The sequence below is a fragment of the Melanotaenia boesemani genome, chromosome 11 (genome assembly GCF_017639745.1).
Source record: "Melanotaenia boesemani isolate fMelBoe1 chromosome 11, fMelBoe1.pri, whole genome shotgun sequence".
In the NCBI taxonomy this organism is placed as follows: Eukaryota; Metazoa; Chordata; class Actinopteri; order Atheriniformes; family Melanotaeniidae; genus Melanotaenia; species Melanotaenia boesemani.
In genome coordinates this window covers 18,274,877-18,293,515 of record NC_055692.1, presented here as the reverse complement: position 1 = coordinate 18,293,515, position 18,639 = coordinate 18,274,877, and the positions used below count along the sequence as shown (strand labels likewise).

General features: G+C 38.7%; 1 protein-coding gene across 8 annotated transcripts in view; it reads right to left on the bottom strand.

Annotated features, from left to right (window-relative positions):
- The window catches only part of LOC121648629 (membrane-associated phosphatidylinositol transfer protein 2-like), a 41,724-nt gene that overhangs the window by 19,786 nt on the left and 3,299 nt on the right, over positions 1 to 18,639 (bottom strand). For all 8 annotated transcript variants that reach the window (XM_041998859.1, XM_041998856.1, XM_041998861.1 and 5 more), the window contains exon 2: positions 4,409 to 4,649. In XM_041998859.1, coding sequence (XP_041854793.1) covers positions 4,409 to 4,486 — 78 coding nt within the window. In that variant the 5' untranslated portion in view covers positions 4,487 to 4,649. The remainder of the gene's footprint in view (positions 1 to 4,408; positions 4,650 to 18,639) is intronic.

The following is an 18,639-nucleotide window of genomic DNA, read 5'->3' as shown; positions in this document are numbered from 1 at the left end:
ACTGTTTCATATTTAAATATAATCTACTTTTATTCAAGACAGAGCAGAGAAAAAAAAACTGTAGAGATTCAAACCATTTATTCCAACTGTTCTGATGGGTAACATGAGATTGCTAGCTAACAAGCTCGAGGTGCTAACAGGGTCTCAAAAATAATAAAGGGAAGGCAGTATTATGTGCTTCACCGAGACATGGCTGCATGAACACATCCCAGACTCAAATGTGTCTGTACACTGCTTTAAGATGGTGCAAGCAAACCGCAATAAGAAAGTTGGCAGAAAGCTAAAGGGTGGTGAAATTTTGCTTTTTAATCACTGTTGGTGCCATCCTGCACATGTCACTGTACAGGAGAAGATCTACACAAGACAATCAACCATTAGCCATCCATAATATTTACCTATAGTTCACCCAGACTTTCAATACAGTTCGGAGTCCTCTGCAGAAATACTCTGATGTGGAGGTACAGGAGAAATACAAGTACCTTGGAGTTTAGCTAAATAACAGACTAGACTGGAAATGCTATGCAGAAGCATCTACAAGAAGGGATAGAACAGACCTTTAATGAAGCTAAGATCATTCACTGTCTACACCAATATGTTGCATATCTTCTAGAAGTCTGTTGTGGAAAGTACAATCAGCTTTGCAGCCATCTGTTGGGGCAGCAGCATCAGAAGGCTGGTTCTGTGCTGGCTATAACTTTAAAGCTGCTGGAGCTGACTGTCTGGGAAAGAATGCTGCACAAGCCGCTGAAAATAATGGTAGATTCTTCATATTTTCTACACAGCACAGTGAAAAAACAAAAGTGTGTTCAGTGAGAGGCTTCATCAAGTCCAATGCAAGACAGAAAGATACCAGAGATCGTTATTTCTAACAGCCATCCCCCTTCAGAACAAGGCAACACCTTCTTCTAATTAATTATTGTTTCTAATAAAAAACTAAAAATATAAATGAATAAAACTATTTAAATAACAATTTCCCTCCTGGGATTAATCAAGTGTTTTTTATTTTCATTCCTTTTCATAAATATCAAAGATTATTGATGTATTCACAGTTTCTGTTTCTCATATCAGTAGTTGTTCTGTCAATTCACATTTATGTTAGCTGAACACAGTATTAAGTGCAGCTTGATGATAATAAGGAGATAAATTTCTCCAGTTTGCCCAGTGGGAAGATTTGATGCCAGTGAATTAGTGTAGCTGGAAGGAGGAAGCCATGAGGCATCCAGCACTCTGGACCTCATTACCTCTGACAGATCATTCATTAGCCACCCACCCTGCTCTCAACAACTCAGACAGAGCTCCAATAACACCGCACAGACACTACAGCAGTCAAACTGGCCATAGACAGCCAGTACAAGAGACAGGAATATAAATGTCATGGTTGTAGATTACTAGTACTAGTAATGTATTTGTACATAACCAAATTCAATCAGTTAAAAAAAAGCCATTTACTAAAAATGAAATAAAATGTTATCCCACAACTGGACTACTGTCCCTTTAACATAATTCCTGACATGCGGCTATGGTCCGTCAAATGCAGTGTCCATTTTTTCTTCTCCTCCTTCGAGCAATGGAGTGATTTTCTCCAATTCACTAGAAAAACATTACAAAACAATGGCCGGGCCGAGGGGAAGTGAGAAGGCAAATGACATCTAAAATAAGGCCTGAAAGTAATGCATGATTTTAATTCATGTGGATCACCTGGCTCATTTGCATTCAGAAATAAATTGCAACTGTCTGTGAACAAAAATGAAGAAAAAGTTTTAAGGAGGAGCTAGCATTAAACCTGTGCTTAATTCCTGCTATAAATTCTTTGCCACATAGTTCCCTCTTTCTTATCAACCTTTTTTAAACCACCTATAGATGGTTACAAAATACACATCCTCATCAAGGCCTGATACATATGTTTAGATCCCACTTCCCTGGCAGGATGAGAGTCACATCCTGGGGTTTTTCCTTTTTCCTTCAACTTTGGAAGACATACTTCCTGTTAGGGGTGCTGGTTTTTATTTAACTCCACAAATAACTCCTAAGTCAAAATGTGATGGATCTATGCAAATGGATGAAAAACTATGGGGCTATTTATGCATGAGGTTGTGCATCTTTTTTATTTATTTATTTTGCATATTACTACAAGTTCCCATATACTGATAATAAAATTTCAATTAGCTATCAGATTAGAAGGTGGCATAAGGGCAAAGGAACAAAGAGGAGAAACAGGGTAGGGCACTGCCTGTTGAGGTGCAGACATGGGGAGGATGTCCTAAGGCCCTAGCTTTATCTTTGAGGATTACATTGGGACTGGATCGCCGTAAGGCAGGCCTACATGCAGCAGTTGCCCTGGTAACATACAGCAATGAAATGAGGGTATGCGCACTCTATTCCTTCCACCTCCTCTACCATTTCTTACTGTCCCTCCCTCGCAGCTTCTCTTTTTATCCTCCATTTCCTCTTTTCATTCACTCTCTCGTGTACAAAACCTGACCACTGGCATGTTGCTGATGTCATGGTTGCTATAGTGACAGAAGCCTTTGAGCAATCAGGCTGTGTAGAGACAGTGAGGTCAGTGAAAAGGTAACTATGGGTCAATAATGTACAAGTTTCTCACATGATTCGTTTACAAGCTTAACAATCCACACGTGAACCACTTTTTCATATATCATTCTTTTGTTTTTCAACTTGCACAAACATCATGCCTCTTTGCACAATATTTTTTCTGTAGACATCTATATGAAAACAAAAAAAGCTAAAACTTTAAAGCAGTTATAAGTTTCACAGAATTAATAACTTTCCATTATGCACTATCCAATAAAACAAAGCTGACAAAGGAATTTGCATGCAAGGAACTGACTAGTTTGTGTTCGCTTGAAATGCCTTCTTGCTTTGGGGCACGTCCGCTGAGTCATGCTCTCCACTAACTACAGCTAAACAGAATTACCTGTCTGTTTGGTACACCGCAGGGTGCACATGAAGAAAAACAACAGAACCAACAAGTTAGTCAACTAAACCAAATGTCTTCAAATTGTCTAGCTTTTAGTTTTCAGGTTTGTTTTTTTTCCAGACATGGAATGTCACACATTCTTTAGTGACCTAAAAAAAAAAAAAAGTTTACTTAAAGATTTTTAAATCGTTAAAAAACTTGTATTCTTCCAATATTATTTAAATCATAGCTGAAAAAACACTATTTGTAGTGATGGATGATACTACGACTAATATGAAAATTTTCTTTTAAAAACTATGACACAAGCATTGCATAGCTAAAGGTTGGTAATGCCATCTGAAGCAACAGAGTTCAATAAATCTGTATCTTGTTTGGTAGTTTTGCTGTTGGTCAGTCAATATTAACTTTAGACAACTCTGTAAGCAGAAATATTTTAAATGTTGTTTAAAGGTAAAAGCTGCAGGAGAGATCTATCAGTTTTTAATTTTGCAGCTTAAAAGTGTGATGGGGTTTTTGATGCAAGCTCAAAATCTTCAACTTATCCAACAGAACGTCTCCCTGAAGGATGCAGGATTATTTGACCACAGTATATTTGAGGTTAAATCACACTTATGCCATGACTGATACCTTGATTTGTGCTGACTGTATGGGAAAGTTCGCTACAACCATAAAATAACCAAATAAAGACTTTGATTTATTCATTTTTTCTTCTTTTGTTGACACAACTGTCATGACATAAAATCACTAAACTGATCCAAAGAGCCTGCAACCTTCAACAACTGTAAATCTGCCACTTAAGATACACATTACATAACCTCACAGCTGAAATCCCAAATATTTGCACAATGTGTATAATACTTTCAATATAACTGTTTATGTCTAAACAAATGGAAATTTTACCGTAACTCCTTTCAATCCTCTGCAGTTTCCTGTTCATAATACACTCAGCTCTACCACTAAACCCCTTTTTTCTACATATGCCATATAAGGAGAAAATATGTTGTTACATTGTATAACTACAGCTTTATAAAAGCCTTCTCACAGCTGTAAGCCCTTAAGTTCTAACACAGGTCCTCCATCTCCATTTAAGGTTCTGGTTTGACAGATAAAACCATCTGATAGACAAATCATGTGTAGTTTGCGAACACTGATAGCAGGGTTATCCCACCCTTCTCCTACAGGAACGTGTTGTTTATGACCGTTTTAAGCAGCCAGCTTCAGAGTTTAAATTGGATAATCTATCATCATAAATGTGTTCTTTGTTCTTTTAGCCCACCAGCGTCACACATCGTGTGACCAATCATTTCCTAATTGTGTGTGCTGTGATAGCCCCTAATGAAAAATTCCTTGGGTTAGTTTATTGTCTCTTTGACTGCTTTTTTTCTGCCTCCTGGGTTCTGTATAACTTTCTCAGTTCTGGTCGTGTGTGTGGGTGAGACTTTGGTGAGGAATGCGGTGCTGCTACCTCACCTGAATCATATAAAGCTGGGCAATGCGGTACTCCTCCACACTCATGGGCATGGGGATGCGGTACTCCTTGATGAGCATGGTGAATCTCAGAGAAGGGGCAAAGGGGATTAGGGAAAAGACTGACAAGGGAATGGGGAAGGGAGGGTCAGAGGGAAGGGAGGGGGAGAGGGAATAGGAGAGACTCCGGGTGCTCCTATATGTGATTTGTTAAATTCCCAGCTGAAGACAGCATTGATGGTTCCTGTTGAGGAGAGGAAGAATAATAAGGTTAGGTATGTCAGCTGATAAAGCATTTGAAACTAGAAGTACTAAGAGAGCATAGACCTCCTTCAAACCATGTGGTCACTCACATGAGAAAAACCCCGAAAGGCCCAACAGCCTGACCCAGTACTCCCTATATATTGATCTTTTTGGATCACCAGATTCAGAATATCAACATGATCCAGGTCAAATAATGTCATCTTTTAATTTTTTTTCAGTATTTCTTTGATGCGTTAGAAGCTCTAATGACAAAATTATGCCTATCTCCCCATGTTAAAGAATCCTTTAAAATTTCCTGGTTCCAGGCGGTGATCCGGACCACCCCCCAAATCTAAATCACACAGCTGGAAACATAACCTCCAACTTGGTGGAGGTAAATATATGTAAACAACTGATCATTAGTATTTGTTAGTGTCAAGACATGCTATTGCTGTTGATGATGCACATCTGAAAACAACTAATGTTTCTTCAAATGTGTCTCTATCACTAAAAGGTGAGACCAGCAAAAAAAATAAAAAATAAAAATCCTCCATCAACTCAAAACAAAGACTACTGTCTGAATTGGCAGAATTTGTTCTTACATGACCAGGGACAAAGATTAAGAAGACTCAAGGCTATGTAGTTCCTGGTCCAAGCCTTGGTAGCATTGAGAAGCATTAGAATTTGTGTCTTGATCCAGTATGGCACCTCCAAATAAGGCACTTCTCAGGATAAAATTCCCTTCTTATACACGCACCACTGCTCACTCTGAAGAGGGGGCAGAGTCTATGTAGTGCACCCATTCCTTGCTGATAGTCCAACAACCACCCTGTTTTTACTAAACCTCCAGCACTGTCACATGGGGGGCTCACTCAGCTAAGAGGGATTACAGTTGAGTGGGGACCATTACATAACTTTTTAAGAGTGCCCTGTGCATGGTAGAGGTTTAACAAATAGCAGCCTTAGAGTTACACAAAACATTGTTTTCAAACCACTGAGCAGATAGAGGTAGGTGTTAGCTACACATACACAATGTGTGGGTGGCATGAGTTGCACAAGTTTGCTTTGACCACTACAGGAAAAACAGCTATATACTGCCCAAAAAAAGTACAAACCAATACCATGACTATTTAGCACTGAACCAAGTCATAGTGGGAGTTTATCTAAGTTAAATATCACATGTGCAAGCTAAGGTGATACATTAACTTAGGAGTAGTGAATGCAAAAAGAGTGATATGCATCAACAACAATTAAGAGAAATACATATCCAAATATAAATTACTACATATGTTCTTTTTTTACATGAAAACTAGTTACTCAAGTCCATGAACGTGAAACAATAAACCCAAAATCAGACTAAATCCTAAGAAAGATATCATATCCTCTAACTTGCAAATGCGGTGTTATGAAATGAAATGTAAAATAAAGCTGAACTCCCAAGTATTTGTATTCCTCCACTACCATCACCTCTTCTACAAAGATGAAAAAGTGCTTTGTTTACTCTTGTTTCTCCTAAAATCCATAATAATCTCTTTTATTCACGTTAAATATGAGGGGACTATTTCCGCACCATCTCTAAATTGACAGTCTAGTTCTCTGTCCTCAGCTTTTTGTTCATCACTGATACACCCCACAACTGAGTCATGAGTATTTCTCCAGATGGACCTTAGAATTGGATTGAAGACTGGGGTGAATTTTGAAGAGAAATGGTAAGAGTATAGTCCCCTGTGGCGCTCCTGTCCTCAAAGAACATGATTCACAAGCTGCCCTCCAATCACAGTCATGAGATGTTGCTGGTGCTGACACCATTTGGACCTGCAGCCTTGTTCCAGTTCAATCTCTTCATCTGCTTTTTCGTTTGACTTCTGGAGACAGACTGGTTGGAGGGGGAGGACGTGTCCTGATGTGTAAGATTAGGCTGCATTAAGGTCCATGACTGAGCTGCAGGGTAAAAAGAGTGGAAATGTGTCATTCCTGACCACACATCCCTCACGTTGTTCTACAGAAGTTTGCTTTCCAACGTTGCTTGTGCTTGTGCCAACTTGTGCTCCTCCTGGCAATCTTTAATGTTTGTTTCAAGCTTTTTTGTGCTGTCTTCAAAAAGAGCCCCCCTCCCTCCCTGAAGGTCTTCTTTTTTATGTTAAGAGGGAGACGTTGAAATCTCCAGAGATTGTCATGAATGCATCACAATGTTGTGTTTGTAGCCTAGCAATTACTGAGCCAATAACATCACAGACTGTATCTGTATTAGTACCAAATAAGTAGCCATATCGCAGTGACACACATAGAAATGCATTCAGTTTATTCTTTCTTTGTCCTTGTTAGAATTTCAAACTTCTCCATTTTGTTAGCTAACCACCTTACATTTCCAGAATTCCTGAAAGAAATGCTTTAAATTTCCTCCTCTTTTCTCTAAGCCTGGTTCCTGTCCACCATCGTCTTTGTAACTTCTTCCAACTCCTTTCGGATATGGTGTGTTATTTTGCTTGATTTGGTTTTGGTTTTGGAGAGCTTAATAGGTAATCCCACTGGTAAACAATTCTTCCTTTGGCATGGATATTCATCATAGCAATGTACAAAAAAAACAATGTACAAGGAGAACGTACTTGAGCAGTACAGCCTCCAACCCAGTGTAAAAAGAAATCTAGTTTAAATAAACCAGCATGATTATAGATCGTTACCTGGGGTGCTCTCCAGAATTTTTTTTTTTCCGTGGTAAAAGGCCTAACTGATAACTAAACAATTATCAGTTATCAGTCACAAAACGGTAAATACTCAAAAGTGATAAATGAAGCAAATGATTAGGTCTGCATTCAAAAAGACCTGGTAAAAACACATTGGACACAGTCTCAGTCCTGGTTCTGAGCAGACTGTGATGTACAGTAAAGTATCTGTGAGGGAGGACAACACCCCCGTTCCAGCACTGCCTCCACTCAGCTGTGAAAATGTGACTACACAGCATTGCATAACCACAATATTCACTAATTTCTGACCTGTAGCAGCAGCTGGACATAGTTCTGGAGCCTCACCATTCACTCTAATCACACTAATATTCCCACTGCGTCATTTACCCAGGAAACAAAGGCCAGCTTTGGTAAGGCTTCTGGTATTACCAACACTCCTGGCCTTTCCCTTGCTGGTTGCCTTCTCCTGCAACAGCTCACCAAGTACACTTTGATCTGCATCTTTGTCCTAGCTGGCTGTAACTTCACTAGGACAAAGACGCAGACTGTCTGTCTTCTCAACCTGGAGCTTATCCATGCAGTGGATTGTACTGTGGTTAAAAGCGCATAAACATTTTGTTGTATACATTTTTCATGCAGAATCCTTGGTTTACACTGAGGAACAATGTACTTGCAAAATCAGAGCAGAACACCATGTTTTGCTGAAAATAACTGCACTCTTGGGAAGGGATGAGATGAAACTAGGCTAGCTGTATGAGCCCACAGAAACGTCTGCAGCTCAAGAGCCCAAGAGGTCTCTAGAAATTTAGTTAGTTTAGTTTTAGTTTTAGAGAGGAATCACAGTGTATCACCTTGTTGACAGTGTTGATTAAAGGCTTCAATATTTGCATATGGCACAACTTAAGATTCTAACTTATGAGAATTTTGTATTGATTAGTGATTATTATATGTACTGGCTGTACAGTTCGTCTTCCAGTGTGAAATTGTAAAACAAATCCTTTCACAGTCCTATTATCTCCTGGAGTCAGACCACTATGTAGTGATAAATTCCAGTCACCAATGGCCAACCCACTAAAAGGAAGTGACCCCAGGCATGCAGAAAGAGATGACAAACAGAGGCATTAAAAGCAACAGGCAGCTTGACAGCGTGTAGCTGTACGGCTGCAGCCTTGCTCTGTGCAGCATCTGGAGCCTGAGGTAGTGATACTGTACAGAGATTTCTAATTATACTGATGAATGCGAGCTATGTTGCCAACTCCCTGGCATTATTGCAATTTTGCTGTTGGTTAAGACTTCTAATAATAGTTATTTTTCATTATCAATCCATTAATTATCTATATATAATAAACTGAGACAGATAATCGAACAAGGTTGACAGCACATCCCATGGCAACTGTCAATTAATTTTTCTGGTGAAAGCTGGATTTTCAAGAGGGAGAACTCACAAATAACAGAACCATTGAATGATTATTTAACAAATTAAATCATTTTTACAGAAGGTTTGGCAAGTTTTCATGTTTTTCCTTAAAATACTCAAAGCAACCCATCACCATGTTTATGGGAACATAAACAAAGCTCTGTTCGCATTAGAACCTTTCATAAAGGTTTTAAGAGATGAAGGCATTCAAAACAATTTCAGAATTTCAGACGATTACTACATTTTGATTTTTATTTCATTACATCTTCCACAATTTTACCTTTAAATATGTAAACACATTTTCCCCCCCTGATTTAAATCAGGAATAATCCTGATTTAAATAAGGAAATAATAAAATAAACACTAAAATGAATACTTAAACAGTATCATCCCATAAGTCAGAATTAATCATTTTCTTTTTGGAGCAGCTTTACAAGTTAGTTTCTGTAAGATGGGACCATCTGTGTTGCACCAATACCTGGAAACATTTGTTATGAAGGTAATCAAACAAATATTACCTTTTGTAACAGGCTGTTTTTTCATTATTTATGCCACTTTGCCTCACATCACCCAAAGATGGACAAACCCCAGCTTGAGCTCCTCCAACTTTAGAAAATCTTAAACAAATCACAATATACATTTAAGCACAGTGGCCATGGTTTAGGATTATTAAGCAAATTTTCTCCTTTAATGATAAAGTATAAATTAATAAGGCTTTCTAAATTAGCTGTTTTTATGTGTTCATGTCTTTAACATCCCTATCCCAGATACAATGCTAACCTTAAAAAGCCTTACTCCTGATCATTTATAACAGTGTCTCTCTGATTCTCTCCTCTGAGACTGATGCAGATGCTATGCACAGTATAGAACCTGTATTGCTCAATCCACCAGCAGCCTCCAGAGAGTACTGGCACCACGCTTGACCCAGAAAAAAGCACTCTCACACACAGCTTAAAAATAGCTCAGTCACAATAATCCAAGCATACGCAAGCAGAGTGCTTGACGTTTGTTCAGAGAATATGCTCATTCCCGGCTAAAAATACAGTCTCTGGCCCCCTCTAGGCAGTGACGCAACAGCGGCACACGCCAATGCACAGCGCTTATCTCAAAGCAACCTCCAATGTTTCTGTTCCTGTTTCGACTAATTGAAGCCAGCAATAGCTACAGGAGGACATGTTGAGTTGTGATGGGTTTTGTTTTTCTTTCCACCACTGCCTCTGTAGCCTGTTGCAAATATTGCCAGCTGTGCCAGGATCATGCATCATGAGGTGTATAATGGTACATCTCAAAAAGCATGCTAAACAACAATCTGTGGCATTACTAGACAAGTCATCCTCAGGACAAAACAACAGCTGGGCTTTGCAGTCAAACGCAGAGCAGAATACTAAGGGAAGGAGGGTTGACTCACAGAGGCTTTTTCAAAAGACCACCATGGTGGCTCTACTTTAAATTCAGCCATGTTTTAGAAAGCACCACAAGATCTGGAAAATCCCAGAAGACTTTGGGAGGGAGTCATAAGTAGGGTTTCCCTTATAATGACGGAGCAAGACCCTTTAAAAATACAAGTGGAAAACATTAGCCTCGGGACTGCCTGAAATACCATAGGTCACTTTCACAGTGTTACCTTATTATTGTCAGCTATGACAACTTCTGCAAACACAGAAATAACCCTTCAACCAGTTTCCGGATTTACCCTACCAAATATCAAAAGGCTTGAATCAATGTTGATTTTGCTGGACTGCATGGGCAAAGCAACAAAGAGATCCTGTATATTTCAATCAAATTTTAACATATTGCCTGTCCTGTGACCATATCTGGTAGAATGCCTAAAAGGGGTCAATGATGAAAGTAATGCATCAGGGGTATGACTGAGATAAGCATGAAGTATTGCCTAAATATATCTTCAACTATAAATTTACCAGTACAGGGTACAGATGCAGTTGAGGTGGACAATGACCATATTTTACTATGCCTGACTTAAACGAAGCACGGGGGGTCATAATTTAGCCAGCAGACAGGTAATAAAACAGGTAATAAAACTGTAGATGCAACATAATGAAATCATAACATAAAAAGGCTATAATAAATACTAGGGCTAACTATGGGTGCATCACCTTGCTCCTGTACAGTAAAGACATTACGATGATGCACCCCTGTATCACAGCCGTCACCCCTAAAGTTCCTCTGGCCCATGCCCTTCCACGAGCTATAGATGTACAACCTGCCCTTGTTCTTTACTCATAGCAGTACAAGGGGAAAGCTAAAAATACTTGACACCCTGTGTGCATCTCCTCCACTATGTTCCTCCTCCTTCTCCTCGTCCTCTTCCTCCCACGGTAGCCTTGCAAGAAAGAACTGCTTCTAAAAATGAACCTAACACATGGAGGAATGAACAAGAACAACCACTGAGCAGCAGAAGCAGCTAAATCTCAGTTTCCATATAGAAACTTTTTATTTCCCAGTATATATATATTTTAATAAAAGCCTAACTTTACGTTTTAGACTGTGTATGGACAATGTACAGTATTTAAAGCCTGGAAGCTATCAGTGGATATAATATTTATACATTTACTGCTCAAAAATCGTACAAAGAGCAATATACTCTGCGTTTGTAAAAGTGTCACTTTTTAAATATATCTATGCATATCAGATTATTTTTCTAACTAATAAATAGTTAGATCACTTTTTCCTAAGCATAAACTGTACAAGATTCTAATGGTAAACCTGATTATGTACAAATGGCTCAAGACACATCAGTGAATCTAAGTCACATTGAGGTTCTGAAGCAATGGAAAATACTATAACAAGTTCAAGATTTGATACCCCAGCAACCATGTAATTTAATTCAGCATAAATAAAACTGGTGCCTAGTAACCGCTGAAAGTTTAAGCTGCTTTAATAATTGGCACCATTGTTTCCTTATGCCTCAGAAGCCTACCATTCTCAAAAAAGGGCCACATTATGTACCAACTCCATCTCTAATCAACACTGTGCTTTACAAAATTAGATGACCTTATATGCAAATTACACTTGGATTAATCAGTCATGTGCCAAGGTTAAACGAGGACCCCACACACACAGTCCCTCCATCCACCCCACCCTCACTGTCATTCTCTCCCAGCGCTCAGATGGCCTAAATCAACTGTGCACAGAGCAGCCTTATATAACTCCAGCAGATACAGGAAAGGAAAGCATTCACCGTAGCATTTTGTCCAATCCATTAACTAATTCATGTAGCCCACAGGGCACAGGATAGGAAACACTGTTGTACTTTTAGGCAATCTCTCCCAAAAATCTCCATGAGTCTCTTTAAGTGTCTGGCAGCCAACAGGATGCAGACTCAAATGAGGTATTTCTTGCTAATGTGGAGCCTGTTGGTAAGTACTTGCTCACCGCTGGCAGCACAAAAGCTTGCCACAATGGCATGGATGAATAACAACAAACATATCCAGTATCACTGCCACTGGCAATCTTTCACAACAGCGCAAAGTAGCTTTGATTGTATCAAATACTTTAGTGATGTGGCTGATATCCATCACTGCAGCGAGACACCTACATCATAACTCTGTGATAGAACACTGGCAGATTAACACGTATCAGACATTCAACCTGCATGCGACTGACAGCCAGCTTGCATTATAATAATTCAAAGAAAGCAGAGCAAGCTTTTGATGTGAAAAGCTTTAAAAAGTGAGATTAAAATAAAGAACATGAAATTCAACTTCTGCAATTACAATGTTTTTAATCTTTTTGGAATATGATGTGATAAATGTTATTTATGTTTTCTGTACATTCTCGCAAAAGAGAAAACAAGACAATCTTAGAAAGTTCAGTGTTTGTGAGTTATATATTGCAGCCACCAATAAATATAACTGAAGCACAAAGTAAAAAGTAAACTATTGTGCTCCGTCTGAAGTCTATTTGTAGTTTCTCAAAATTAAACAAGCCTCTCATAACTCATAATCCAACTTTTTTTTTTTAAAGAATTGTCAAAGAAGGGAAATTAAATGCATTATACTCAACAAAACTTAAGAAAAACGTTTTGCCTTAGGCCAAAATGTGTTCTGTTTCCTGCCACTTTATCCTCTCTATCGTTGCTTGAATAGGGAAGAGGTTACCATGGAGACGCAGTGGGCCCTTTCCTTATTGGTTGCCAAGACAAAGTCAGAGTGACGAGGAAAGTAGAGACCAGACACAGCTGGGGCTGATACTTCTTTCTCCTGTTTCTCCTGTCTCCACTTTCACTTGTGTCAAGTCTCTGTTTTTCCCTCCAAGGGTTCATATGCATAGGTGTAATCGTTTCGCTATGGCAGACACCGGCAACACTCACTGACTGTACCATACTGTCACCCAAAATGCTACTGTGATGAAGCAAGATTCAAAACAAACACTGATTAGATAAAGAAGAAGGCCATCTAGAGGTATTTGTCTCTCACAAAACAAGCTTTGTTTTTACTGTCAACACTGTACTTAGCTCAAAAAGTTGTTCAAGTCAAACCTGCTACCCAGTGCATGACAATAGGGTTAAAAAGCCCAATGCCCCATGAAATTATGATGCAGGCTCTCTTTATATAATTCAATATTAACCTAGTGTACCACTTCCATAAAATATTTCAGCTATCCAGCAGTGAGTTTGGAGAAAATGCAGAGACACAGCAGAAGACAATTTTCAGTAAAGTGCAGCCATGGGAAGAAATTTGTCTTCTTACTCAAACTCCCCCTCCCCCGGCATCTGAGTGGAAAGTGGATCTGAAACTTTACTGTCAAACTGCAGAGAGCAGAACAAAAGAATACTGGGAACATTTCCACCACAGGAACAATGACATACAGAGGGGCACAAAGTTTAAGTGATATTTAATCTGTGGATTTGTTAGACAGACTAGTTTTAAAATAGAAAATGTATCCTTCATAACTGCAGTGATATAAAACCAATCTCTCATTCAACTGACTGCAAAAGTATAAAAATGCCTCTGATTTGAACACGAAAAGCTTTAGTTGTCTGAGTTTGCTTTTAGTCTCTGCTCCATCTGTGGAGTTTCTACATTTTAAGACATTGGAGTCACAATAAAGAGGCCTGTTCATTTAGAGAACAAACATGAAATCAGGCTATCTAATGGTCAATGATTGGGACTACTGCTTCTGAAAAGTAAGGCTGCCCTACAGTAAAATACTTCTAACTCTCTTGTGTAGAACAAATAATGCAGCTTTCCCAAAAGTGTTCTACTCTATGCCCAAAGAGTGAGGCTGACTCTCAATCTGTCCATAAAAGGTAATTTTCAAAAAGGATCCTGGTCCTACGACTTTAGCTAAATTTTAGTAGGTTCTGAGGTCAGGTTTCAAGCCTTGTGGAAAAAATCAAGTATTGGGTTTTTTTTTTCCCCCCGAGATCTCTTGGTAAAAGCTTATGCACTGATAGTAAGAAAGGTGAATAAATTTGGGGAAGCAAAGGGAGGGGTATTTAGCAGTGTGTTTGATGGTTTTTGGGGTGGTTTCGAAGGAGTCTATTTTTTAGTTTCAGAGAAATCGGGTGTCTGTGGCCAGTGTAAAAGAAAGGGGAGCATGGATAAAGTAACATGAAGCAGTGCTGTCGCTGCCATTTTATATGACCCATGTGACTCAAGAGCTAGAGGAAGAATAAAACACAAACACATAAAATGACATACACAGTATGTTGCATACTGCTTTAAAGATTTAGAGATGAGAAAGAAAAGATGCAAGATAAAAAATACACCTTTGATAATCAGTGACAGTCATGAAAAGTGAAAAAAAAGGGCAAAGAGTCCACGACAAGCACTTCCTTTTTTTTTTTTAAACTGACCGGGTGCTTTGGTGCAGCAAACAATGTTCCTTACAGATTAGATTACTTTCCATCACATCAACTTGGTCTCACAGAAACAGACCTTCCTGCTAAAGGGCAAAGTTTCCTGGTAAGGAGGGTGTGTGTTAGTGCGTTTGTCTTCCTCAGTCTCACTTCATCCACAGGCCTGATGTATATCAGTGTCCTCCTTCCTCGTCAGGATGCACATAACAAACCTGATTTGTCTTCTATAAAATGAGACTCAAGTAAGGACATATTGAGGGTGGACGAATGCTTTTAAAAAGACCCCGGCTTTTCTCAGAGTCCACCCACATTGCAAGAAAAACTGGTGTCTAAAGAAAAGGGGATGTCGAGCAAATCCACACAAAGCACTGGCTTTTATCTCACTTCCCAGACAACGCTGCTGTAGAAGCATTAGGAATGATGTGCCATTCATCAGCTGGCTCATCAGGGATGCGCAGGGACAGGGTGTACCCCTGTTTTAACTGTCAACAGCTCAGCACCAGCAATAGAATCACCTGTTCCGTTCAAGGGAGCCGAAATGGGAGGGTGGGGTTGAGGGGAGGAATTCGGAGTCAGTGAAGCTGAAGGTGCAGAGAAAACACAGTGTTACCTTCAGTACTTGGCTGCCACCCAGGTGCGTGATGGAGGCCCATCTTAGGTACTGTCATGATGCCATTTTCCACTCAAGAAAAGTCAAGTAAAAATATCAAACCTTCAGCTTGCTGGCAATTTGCCCCTTTAGATAATATCAAAAACCAGGAGATCTTTCTGAAAAAGATTAAAATCACTTTGGATCCCCAAACAGTTGGGAATGCTTTGTTGATAGTCTTATCTGTGTGTAAAATGTGCAATAATATAAATTTCTTTTGGAGTGAACTTGAAGGTTGTTTTTTTAATCATCAACTAATGTTTCAGTATCCAATTATTCTCTAGAAAAAAAATGTTGAATCTGATGACTCAACATTTTTCATCTATATGGAGTCAAGAGTTCATCCAATTAATGTAGCTCTGCTTTACTCTCCAATTTTCTACTGATGCAACTCAATACTTGCTCTGTTGCTCAACACATACATAAAATAAGGACTGGGGGACGTGATTAACAGAAAATTAATTAGCCCAAAAAGAAAACAAAATTGCATCCCTGCATAGTCACTGTGTTGCTAAGTATGATAACTGTCCATTTCTGTGGACAACTTTAAAATGGTCATTTCTGCAAGACAGTAAAACAGCAGTAAAAATAGTTTACACATTATTTTCTTTGTTTACCAAAAGACTATTAGGACCTGGCATTGTGTGGTATAAGCTACAGTGTGTGCATGTGCGTGTGTGCATGCAAAGCAGAAATATAATTAAATGTCTGTTTTGTTTCATCTATCAGTCATCATTATCCAATTACAAAGGGCATGTTAGGCGGATCAGGACAATGATTCAGCTGAGTGCTGAGGAGCGAAACAACATTAAAGAAAGATTCCAGTGTAAAAAAAAAAAAGACAATTAATTATACTATCAACCTTTGTGTCTGTTGATATTATCCTAATTACAAAAAAAGAAAAGAAGAAGAAGAGAATTCCAGATCTGAGATCTATTTAACTAGTGCTATTTCCTGAACTATTACCGCTAAACCAAACAAGATAACAAGTTCCTTTTGCAGACAATAAATAAATGCAACTAAATAATCTATGAGGCTTCTTTAATGATTATTAGATATTTTTAAAGTTCTTAACTGAAAATACATCAAGTAAAAATCTCCAATAGTGCTGTCAGTGCAAATAAAAATGACTCTATTGACTGTCAAACAACATTCTTCTAACTCAGCACAAGTCATGTGTGTGCAGGTTATCAGCTCTGGTAAATGTAGTTCACTCTTGACAGTCTAAGATAGCATGAAGGATATGTTGTTTTATTTCTCTGAAAACCTTGAGTACCTTTCTTTAAACTCATTATGCAATTTCTCACATTACATGACAAGATGTTAAATAAGCTGACTTTGGTTATAACCTAGTAAAGCAACCACAGGAAGCTGGTTAATGAAACTACACAAACATCATGACTGAGAAATAAGTCATATGGAGATTAGGGCCTAAATGTCTGCGTATTTCATACGTACAATAGATTAGATGAAAATAGAATAAAGATAAAAGAAATCTGAAAAAAAATCGACCCACCTCTGTTGCTATCCACTGTATCTTTTCAGCAGATACTACAAGATACTAGAAGTAGAAGATTGGCATTTAAGAGAGTTTCTAAATAGTTCACAGTCTGGGCTACAAAAAGATCCAGGATCAGACTTCTGCCTGTCTTAAGCAAATATTATGTAGACATTAGACACCACTATTACACAACAGGTAGGTTTTTGCAATCTCAGTGCAGAGGGTACAACATGACTAAGAAAATACCGTGTTACTTCATTATCTCTGTTATCTCGGAGCACCTATACAGCTCATAATGAACCTCGATTTACTGGGTACCTGGTGCATCTTTATGCTTCCTGTATGAACTGTTTCAGCCGATAAGCAGCTCAGAAAGTACACTCTTAGAACCTAAATATGTGGTGAGCAGCTCCATACGTCATTCAAACTTTCACTAACAGGAAGTGTGTCTTGCCTTGTTCCTTTGACTGAAATGCTGTTACTTAGTGGTTGTATACACACTTATAATCTGTGTTAGTTACAGTAGTATAGATTTATGCAGTGAGTTATGACAGATCCTCTGTTTCCCTGCAGAAAACAGAAGATCTGTTGCATGTAAGAATATGAAACCCAGAACATTATGCAGCACTATGAGTACTCAAACAAGCCTGGGACATGTGCTCAAATGCTGCAGGCTTCTCTGTCAGGAATTTTCCACTCCACTATCACTCAGACATACAGCATGTATTCACAGTGTTTTCATCCTGACCATGAAGAGCCACTCCTGTAACTGTACAACATTAGAAGAGTGTTGAGTACTTTTAGTCTTAAAATGGGGCCTGTTTGACAGGAAAGAGCATTTTTACTCTCATTCATCAAAAAATCCATTGTAATGTCTCCCCTTTGCTTTCTCTAATGTTCCAAGAATACCAGCATAACTGCTTAATTAAATAACTACAACTCACAGACATAATCAGCTCAACCATTTTTCTTTCAGTGGTACTGTCCTTGCATTTTTTAAATCAAGAGAAGCACCTAAAATAGATATATGTCAACTTCTCAGGTAAAACCACTTTTCATACATAGTCCATAAGATTCTCACACTATTTTTAATTAATAAATATTTGACACCTGTTAAACGTAACGAGAGAACCAGAAACATAATTATAGTCTATCTCATAGACTGTATATAAAAGATGGACAGAGCTGCCGCGACGTAGGTTTCTGAAGGGCAAAAGTGAAGCTCATTGGGCGTTCCCACTGTGGCCATCTTGGTAGCATCAAATGTGTCATTAGTCCCGGAAAATCCAAAAATGGGCAAAGAGGTTGAGCTGAAAGGGGACTGTGAAGGTGGAGGTAGATGATGTTAGCTAAGAGCTAACCCCGAGCAACATTAGCTAACCAGCTAATGAAGATAGGCAGGCTAAAGCTAAGGCAAGCTGTTAGTCAGCTAAAAACAGAGGTCGTGCTGCACTCTTCCTTCTTTCCGCGGATATTGAATACCTGTCAGTTAAAAGGATACACCCCTAATTATGCTGAATTTCAAGATTAAATAACATCCAAAGGGATGAGTTAGAAAAAATTCATTTTAACATGGGAGTCTATGGGGATTTGCTCTGTTCTGGAGCCAGGCCCTAGTGTGATGAGGGGTGAACTGCAATTTTTTTGCAATTCCGCATTGGCTTCACATTTTACAGGCGGAGGTTGCCGCTTGGTCTAACTTCGTTCAACTCAGGTAAAACATATTAGTTTTCAATTAATCAAAAAAATAAAAACAGTCCATCCAATATGCGGCAGCTGTTGCTGCTAACTTAAACCAAAAGATTATGAAAGCCTAGTGCCAAAAAATGACTCATCCCTTTAACAGGAACAGAAAACCAGAATAAGTCAATAAGGTTAAAGTAATTACACAAAACAAGAAATGACTGCATGGCCAGATC